This window comes from Puma concolor, chromosome E4 (genome assembly GCF_028749965.1).
Source record: "Puma concolor isolate L17-30 chromosome E4, mPumCon1.1.hap2, whole genome shotgun sequence".
In the NCBI taxonomy this organism is placed as follows: Eukaryota; Metazoa; Chordata; class Mammalia; order Carnivora; family Felidae; genus Puma; species Puma concolor.
Genome location: NC_141683.1, coordinates 11,764,767 through 11,773,604, shown reverse-complemented (window position 1 = coordinate 11,773,604; position 8,838 = coordinate 11,764,767). Strand labels below are relative to the sequence as shown.

The 8,838-nt window shown below is 58.6% G+C and overlaps 1 protein-coding gene across 1 annotated transcript; it reads left to right on the top strand.

The window, feature by feature from the left end:
* The first annotated feature begins 1,815 nt into the window (after window positions 1–1,815).
* Window positions 1,816–8,210, top strand: HLX (H2.0 like homeobox). Its single transcript, XM_086693066.1, has 4 exons — window positions 1,816–3,681; window positions 4,418–4,597; window positions 5,436–5,620; window positions 7,381–8,210. The coding sequence occupies exons 1-4, from the start codon at window positions 3,087–3,089 to the stop codon at window positions 7,861–7,863; spliced, it is 1,443 nt and encodes a 480-aa protein (XP_086549192.1). The 5' UTR covers window positions 1,816–3,086; the 3' UTR covers window positions 7,864–8,210.
* The last annotated feature ends 628 nt before the right edge of the window (window positions 8,211–8,838 follow it).

Below are 8,838 nucleotides of genomic sequence, written 5' to 3'. Positions count from 1 at the left end.
CAAAAAACAGGAGATGACCTGAACTCCGGCGAGCCCGGGGTTTCCTGCCGCTTTCTTGGTTCTGAGGGGTGGGTAGTAAGGAGGAGGGGAGTCAGCGGACTCAGAAAGGAGCGAGGGGCCAGCAGCGGCGAGACCCGATCCCGGGAAGAGGGTGTGTGTGGGGGGAGGGGGGGGGACGCAGGGGGTCGTTCCAAAGGTTTCCTTTATTTGCGTTTCCCTCCAGAGTTCAGAGTAGGCCCGGGTGGCGCTGACGCGATTGCAAGGGGGCCGAGGGCCTGGAAGAGCAGAGGAGAGCGCTCGTGAAGTTGCAATTTACAGCCAAGCCAGGGGGGAGGGGGCCTTCGGGGACACAGAGGAACGCGGCGTGGCTAGGAGTCTGCAGGAAAACCCCCCTCCGGGCCTTGCCTTCGCCAGTCCCGCCTGAGCCCGCGCTCGAGGCCTTCGAATTCTGCAGACGCGGGTCGTGGATGCCTCAGGACACCCCAGGGGCGCGCGTTCCGCTTAGTCAGCACCATGCACCCACCCGCCCCCTGAGGGACGCGTCTTGTTTGGGGGCGGGAGGCAGGGGTGAGGCCTGTAGAAACTTGAGTTTGAACTTAGGCCGCTGTTTGAATGTTTGCGGTCAAATTGGAATTAGAAGTGACACTAGAAAACACAAGAAAAAAGGGTGTATGGCCGTCCCTAAACACACTTGCGCTGGTGACCGGCCCTGGGAGCCGTGAAGTCACAGCGAGGCCGCGCCCTTGCAGCGGAGTCTCGCCAGAATCCCCGGCCTCGGCCTGAAACATCGCCACTGGAGCATTTCAAGGAGGGTCCAACGCCCCAAGCGGCTTATGCCTGTCACTCCTTTGCCTCTGGCTAGAAACAGAACTGGACTTCCTAGATCTCTTACCCCAGGTGCCCGTGTCCTCAGCAGATCCCACCGCTCCATTCCATCTCTGGAAATAACACCTCTGTCCTTGCTGCATGGAGCCAGGCATGTCCTTTAATAAAAGGAGAGAGGGAGACCCCGAGAGGGAGAGAGAAAGACCGAAAGGGGATGGGGGCGCGGGTAGGGAATGGGCGGGAGGCGGTGTTCCAGTGCTGACCGGACGGAAGTGATTGATCAGTGGTTAATTACTTTCCAGGAGAAAGTCAAAAGCTTAAAATGACAGCAGCTGCAACAAAAGTCTAGAAACGACTAGAAATATATTTAATTAGCCCACATCCTGAGCCTTGACATAGGCATGGCAAGTTCTGTTGCCTCTGGGTTTGTTTGGTAAGACCTCTTGGTGCTGAAGTGAAATAAAAAATGTCACAGAAGCTTTACTGCAAGTATATTAAAAGTTTTCTTGGGGGGGGGGAAGAAATACCATAGAAGCGCAGAAGTTCTGTTAGGAGATGCTTATTAGGACAATCGAAAACAAAAGATTTCGTGTTTCATTATTGTTATTATTTTATTTTCTTCCTGAAAATGTGCAAGAAGAACTCATCTGGGTGGCCTGTGGTTTGTTTGGGAGAGGGGTGGGGAAATCCATTCTGACTGTAATTTAAAAGAGAACGAATTCTTAAAATAGAGATGTTGATGTTGCAGAAAACCCCCACTACACCCACCCTACGCTCTAAAGACCCAAAGCACGAATGGAAGACGTCGACTCCGCTTCGTCTTCTTTTCCGACCAGGCCCAAGGGGTTCCTGGGGAAACCGTCACTGAATTGAAAGTAGTATTTAACCCCAAGGAAATGTGCTCTTGTGGGCGCTTGCAAAACAATGGACCCCACGTGATCTGGGGCTGTGGTGGAGCTGAGAGGGTGACATTTCCTACAAGGTGCAGCAGAGGAGGGGACGCGCGTGCCGCTTTCCCGGGTTTCGGGACGGCGGCCTGTTTTGTTGTCGTCTGAGGCTCCCGGGAGGGTTTGGCTGAGACCAAGGGAGTCGTTCGGAGACATCCATCTTATTTTGTTTGAAAAGTTACTCGTCCAAGTTGTCACTGCGTGACAGCCTGGAATAAAGCTAATTTGCGACCGCCCCTCCTCTCTTCCCTGAAGGTCTCCGAGGCAGCAAGGCTGACGCGGTGCTAAATTGGGCGGGGACTCCGCGCCCCAGCTCTCCCGCGCCAGAGCTCAGAGCTGAGCAGCTTGGCAGCCGGAGCCCACGAAGGATGAGGACATCGACTTTCGGGATAAAGGCTGAGTGAAGAAAAATCAGGCCCGAGTGAAATCAGGAGGAGGGAACCCAGGGGGCCGCCTCCCCGTGCCAGGAGGCGGGCTTTGCACCCGTGAAAATACACGGGAGCACCAGCTGCTCTGGGCAAGCGCCCCAGGAGCGCTGGGACCAGCTCTCCACGTCCGATGCCGGGTTGGAGCTGCAGAAGTTAGTGGAGGGCCACAACTCCCTGCAGCCGCCGCCCGGGCCCCTACGCGCGGGACCCTGCTCAGCCCACGCGGCAGCAGCAAACACTTTGGCGTGGCCGGGGGCGTGGCCGAGGAAGCGGGCCACGCCCCTCTTTCCCAATTCCCCTCCACTTTCCGCTCCCATTGGTCACGAGGATGGCCAATGAGCGCTCGGATCGAGGTCCTACCCTGGGTCTGACTCCGAAGCTCCTGCCAAAACTTTGGGAGTTTTTAGAGAGGAGTTTTTTTTTTTTTTTCTCTTATTACTTTTTTTTTTTTTAAGCTAACGGATTATTATTGTTGTTGTTTTAAATTTAGCTCGTAGGGCTTAGCTGTTTGGGTTTTCTTTCGGTGCCCGGCCCCTGTCTCCCCGGCTTCCCTGGAGTGTGCGGAGCCGCGGCCCCTGCCCGCCTAGCAGCTCCAGAGCCCCTCGCTCGCCTCCGGCCCGCGGGGAGCGCGGGCGCCTCGCCGCCTTTAAAGTGAGGCCAGGGGCCGAGGCTGTGACCGGCCGGGATCCGGGCCTCGCCTCCTCCCTCGGTGGCGCTAGGGCTCCCTGGCCTGTCTTCAGTGCGGACGGAGAAGCGAAAGCGGATCGTCCTCGGCTGGGCTGCCGCCGCCTCCGCGACCCAGAGCGCCCCTCCCCGCGCACCCACCCACCCAGCTACCCGGCCGGGCCCGGCCGGGCCGCGGCGGCGCTCGGCGCACCCAGCCAGAATGTTCGCCGCCGGGCTGGCTCCCTTCTACGCCTCCAACTTCAGCCTCTGGTCGGCCGCTTACTGCTCCTCGGCCGGCCCGGGCGGCTGCTCCTTCCCCCTGGACCCCGCCGCGGTCAAGAAACCCTCCTTCTGCATCGCAGACATCCTGCACGCCGGCGTGGGGGAGCCGGGGGCGGCCCCGGAGGGTCTGGCGGGGGCCTCGGCCGCCGCCCTCACCGCGCACTTGGGCTCGGCTCACCCGCACGCCTCTTTCCAAGCTGCCGCCAGATCCCCGCTTCGACCCACCCCGGTGGTGGCGCCCTCCGAAGTCCCGGCTGGCTTCCCGCAGCGGCTGTCTCCGCTCTCAGCCGCCTACCACCACCATCACCCACAGCAACAACAGCAGCAGCAACAACCACCGCAGCAGCAGCAGCCTCCGCCTCCACCCCGGGCTGGCGCCTTGCAGCCTCCGGCCTCTGGGGCGCGGGGGGTCCCGAATCCCCCCCATAGCGGCTCGGCCCCGGCCCCCTCCAGCAAGGACCTCAAATTTGGAATTGACCGCATTTTGTCTGCAGAATTTGACCCCAAAGTCAAGGAAGGCAACACGCTGAGAGGTAGGTCTTGGGCTAGAGGCTGCAGGCCTCTGACCACGGCCCTGGCGCACTCCCAGGTCCCAGGGCCGTTTGGGATGCCTTTGAGTATTTTCACAATTAAGGACAAGTCGGTAAAATGAGGGAGAAGAAAATGAATTGTAAGAAGACTGTGAAACGTTAGGTGTAAAACTCACCTGCTCTGCATTACAAAAAAAAAAAAAAAGTTTCCAGGGATGCTTTAAAAAACACACGTCACAGAATCATTATTCCTAAAAATCCGTTGGCATAAATATTCGCTAAAATGGCTATTCTCTGTCTCTTGAATCACATATCTAGAGAGTGAGCTATATTAATTTGACAGGGGAAACCCTTTCGGGGAACACTTTCCCTTCCATTTATCTGATTTCTAGTGAAATGCCACTCAAAGAATGTAGATAAACAAAATCGCCCCTCAGCAGAGTGGGGGCTCCTTCACGGGGGAGGGTGGAGGTCTCCTGAAAGTGACTGCCTTTTGGCCGTTTTATATAAAGCCCTTCCTTGCTATATGTGTGGACGTGGACGTGTGCGCTACACATGGGAACATTTTGTGCATCGCCCCTTGGCCTCTGTCGGGGAGAGAGGGCTTTTGGGGTAGAGACAAGGTCTCTCGCGACTTTGCTGCAGGGAAACCGGTCCAGGTGGGAGGGGAGGGACAACTCAGCCGGAGAGTGTGGGTTTGCCCGAGGTGTAACCAGCTCTTCTTTTCCCTCGTCCCCAGACCTCACGTCCCTGCTAACCAGCGGGCGGCCCGCAGGCGTACACCTTCCCGGCCTGCAGCCTTCTGCCGGCCAATTCTTCGCGTCTCTAGATCCCATTAACGAGGCTTCTGCCATCCTGAGCCCCTTAAGCTCGAACCCGAGAAATTCAGTCCAGCATCAGTTTCAAGACACGTTTCCAGGTACGGAAACCCCGCTGAGCGACGGCCTGATGGGGCGGGTCGACTGACTGCTCATTCAGGACTGACGCCTGGCGTGGCCACCGCGGTTCCGCCAACCCGGGGTCGGTGCAGGAGGCTACCGAGCCCGGAGACAGAAACCGAAAGAGTTCTCAGCTAGCTAGCTCACCCCTCGGTTGGCTCCCGGGGGCAGAGGGTGGGGGACCCAGGGAGGCCGTGGGCGGTGGGGTGAAGGGGCTTTCCCTAGTCTTGCCGCCAGAGAGGGGCTTGACAATGCAGCCAGAGGTGTTGTTTTTTAACATACACACAGTTTGGAATGACTGCAAACGCTTTGGCCAAGGAGAGGTTCTGTCGGCGCACACATTTGCAAGAACTTACACACACACACACACACACACACGCGCGCGCGCACACACACACACACACATCCACACACACACACACACACACACACACACACACACACACACACGAGAGTCAAAGCTGTCTTCTCTACATCCTAAGGCCCAACCGACGTTTTCGCCAAATCTTTGCATGCCCAAAGGCCGCGCATTTGGCTGATATTTTCCCTTTGGCATTAATCGATGAAGCTCCGGCTTCTCCATTCCACACTTGCTTTAGGCCTCACGCCTAAAGTCTCAAGAGCTGTAGGATTCCATTTTAGACAGGCCATTCCCAGTCTGCGCGAAGGGCTATCCGAATGCGGGGCGGGGTGGGGGGCAGATGTTAACGCAAAAACAAGTCTTAAGCAGCGCGGTGAGTCCCGGGCCCGCAGACCGCGGACGTGGCACTGACGCGGCCCTCCTGTCTTTCTCTTGCCCCCGCTACCGCCTGGTGGCAGGTCCCTACGCTGTGCTCACGAAGGACACCATGCCGCAGACGTACAAGAGGAAGCGCTCATGGTCCCGGGCTGTCTTCTCCAACTTGCAGAGGAAAGGCCTGGAGAAAAGGTTTGAGATTCAGAAGTACGTGACGAAGCCCGACCGAAAGCAGCTGGCCGCGATGCTGGGCCTCACCGACGCGCAGGTAAGCCGGTTCAGGCGCCCGCGCACCGCTCCCTCGGGGCGCGGCCTAGCCCCAGGGCTCCCTCCGCCCCGGCCCACTCTCCTTCTGCGGGGGAAACGCAGGGTCTTGAATTTCTCGAGACCTCGTACACGTCGAAACTTGAGGCAGGAGGAGGGGGGATGTGGGGGTGAGAAGGACGGAAAGAATAGCCCATCCCCAAAGATGTATGTCAACAACCGCAGCATGTTTATTTTGGCCAAAAGGCGAAAGAACAGCAGAGAAAGCGAATAGGCCGCAGGAGATAATAATTATGTACTCGACTGTAGTGCAATTCGCTGTAGGAGGCAATTTATTTCAGAAGAGATAAAAATCCAAAGTCAAGAGATTGTTGTTGGTCCCCCCCCCTTCTTCCTCCCTCCTCCTCCTGCTGCCGCTGGATTGTGAAATCCCCATTTGTGAGGAAGTGAAAACATCATTTCAAACGGAATTACTTAGTAGGGTCAGGAGTGCCCTTAGAGCAGAGCCACCACCGTCTGTCCGATTTTCTAACGGCACAGGCTCTCAAGAAAATCTCTGGTGGGGGGGCGTGGAGTGAGAGAAAGAAAAAAAAAAAGATTTTCTTAGAATACCTAAGAGCATTTCAGCAGCTTCTGCCTACTTGGATTTTTTTTTTTTTTTTTTTTGCAAGGCAATGGCGAATTGATCGTGTTTGAATCCAATTTTTTTCTTTTTTTCAAATTCAAGAATTGGACCTTTTTTTTTTTTTTTTTTTCCCCGGAAATAGAAGAGGCACTTTGCTTCCACACCCCACAGCAGTGGCCTTTGCTCCCTGGGTGCTGAATGTTCTGAGTAGAGCAGAAGCCAAAAGCAGGCACCTTTTCATAGCTCCTTTAGGTTACCCCCCCCTTTCTGTCCTCCATTACACAACTCCCCCCCCCACCCCAGCACACACTGGAAGAGCCCAGCCGTTTTCCACCAGCTGTGGATGTTATTTTTAAAAGGGAAGCTGGAACTTGTGTGAACAGCACTAGGTCCCCCAGGGGATTGTATATATTTATATAGATTCTCCACCCCATCCCTACCCCCTTCTTCCACTCTGCACAGGTTTCATTCCAGCATTTTCTAAGCCCGCTGAAGGATCAGTTTATCCCAGGCAGGGGCAGGACTTTATCGGTTTCTGAGTACCTACCTGCCAAGGAAATGCTCTTCTGCTGACGGTCCAGCGGTGCCCCCCCCCTCACCACTGAGACTAACTCTTTTGAACCCTATTTCCCCTCTGTTCTCCCCACGGTTTCTCCTTAACGAGAACTGCTTTCGTAGAAACTTGCCTTGGGTAGAGGCAGTAGAGGGGCAGACCAGCTTAGCAGAAATTGTTAACGTTGGTTCACCAAACTCTTGAAATCATGGGTATATTTTTCTGGGCTAGGGGTCCATAATTTAAATCAGATTTTCGGAGAGCCCTGACTCGAGTCGGGCTAAGATGCATTGATTTGGAGCAGAAATCGTCCTTCGTCTGCTTTCCAACAAGCATCCACGTCATTTCAGGATCAGGTCTGGAGGGCCACATTGTGAGAACCAGGCCTAGTGGGTTCCGCAGGCGAGGATCCCTGGCGAAGGCCTCCGTTTCCCGGGGCTGCCTCTCGGCCCCTGCGCTGGGCACAGGGCCCGGCCGGTGGCAGACAGCTGGGGACCGCGGCTCCAGGCCGCGCGCGAGTCGGAGTGCGGCGAGCCCGCGTCTCATCTCCGTGTCCCTTCTTGTCTCCCCACCTGGTGCGGCGCAGGTGAAGGTGTGGTTCCAGAACCGGCGGATGAAGTGGCGGCACTCCAAGGAGGCCCAGGCCCAGAAGGACAAGGACAAGGAGGCGGGCGAGAAGCCGTCGGGCGGCGCCGCGGCCGCCGACGGCGAGCAAGAGGAGCGGAGCCTCAGCCGCTCGGAGGGCGAGGCCGAGAGCGAGAGCAGCGACTCCGAGTCTCTGGACATGGCCCCCAGCGACACGGAGCGGACCGAGGGGGCCGAGCGGTCACTGCACCAGACCACGGTCATCAAGGCCTCGGCCGCCGGCGCCCTCCTCCCGGCCGGCGGCGGCGGGAGCGCGGGAAGCGGCGGCGGCGTTGGCGGCAGTTTCGGCTTCGGCAGCCTTGGCGGCGGCGGCGGCGCGGGTAGCGGCGGCGGCGCCTCGGAGCTGCTGCCCGCGCCCCAGCCCACCCTCAGCGGCGCTCCGCAGAGCCCCGAGCCCGCCCCGGCGCCGCTGGGCGGCCTGTAGACTGCGCGAGGCGAGGGGCCCCGGGGCCCGCGTGCCGCCCCCTGCCGCCCAGGGTGGGCCGGACTTCGCGCCTGCTTTGCGTTGGCAATGGGGCCAGGGCGACGCCGCGGCGGAGCGCCCTTCCCTGCGGTCCCACCTGCCCGTCGCCGCCGCGCAGGTGCCCAGAGCCGAGGGGGGGGGGGTCTCAGTGCCCCCGCCCGAGGCCCCCTCCCCTCCCCCGCGCCGGCGAGCAGTTCACACTGTGAAGTGTTGGACGAAACAGTTCCTCCCCGCACTCGGGGCTGTGGCGCAAGGACGAGCTGCACATAGGACGACACAAACTTGTAAATAAAATGTTTACTACGGTTTGTAAAGGCCGCTCGGCTTGCTGGGGTGGTGCGGTCGTTAAGGTGGGGGATCTCCCACCCGGACCTCAGCCTCGGGGCGCTGGAGGCCGCAGCAGCTGGAGGTGGGAACTAGTACTTTCCTGCGGGGGGGGGGGGGGGGGGAGGAGGAGGGGAGTGCAGCAAGCTGAGACCCGCCTGGCTGCAGAGATCGGCGTTGGGGCTTAGAGGTCCCTCCAGTTCCGAGGGCCCCTCGGACGTAGCCTGCGCCCACCGCCACAGAACCGGCGCTCCACCACCCTGAGTGTGGCCAGAGAACCGAGGTGGCCGCGGAATCTGTTAGGCCTGTCGGACAGATGGCTTCCCCACCCGGGGTCTGGGCCCCATGAGTGTGCCCGAGGGCTTTCCTTGGCTGGAGAGCCTGCTGAGTTGGAGTGGAGGTGTCGGTGATGCGGGCGGGGTCAATTTAGCCACAGTCAGTACTTGCAACGTGGCGACTCAATGGCCGGAGTGGAGCTTTGAAGCAATTCCAACACAAACCGCTCCTTGGGCTTGGATGGCGTAAGGGGAGAAGGTAGTGTCCTGGAGGAAAGGACAGACAGATCACAGTGGTTAGGGTTGAAGGGCCAGGTCTGAGAAGGCTTTAAAGGTG

What these genes read in the sequence shown, in the direction of transcription:
- HLX (XM_086693066.1), top strand. Translation starts at nt 3,087, where the DNA reads ATGTTCGCCGCCGGGCTGGCTCCCTTCTACGCCTCCAACTTCAGCCTC. An exon ending in GTTTCAAGACACGTTTCCAG is followed by an intron (nt 4,598 to 5,435) that starts GTACGGAAACCC and finishes GCCTGGTGGCAG; the next exon opens with GTCCCTACGCTGTGCTCACG. An exon ending in TGGGCCTCACCGACGCGCAG is followed by an intron (nt 5,621 to 7,380) that starts GTAAGCCGGTTC and finishes GGTGCGGCGCAG; the next exon opens with GTGAAGGTGTGGTTCCAGAA.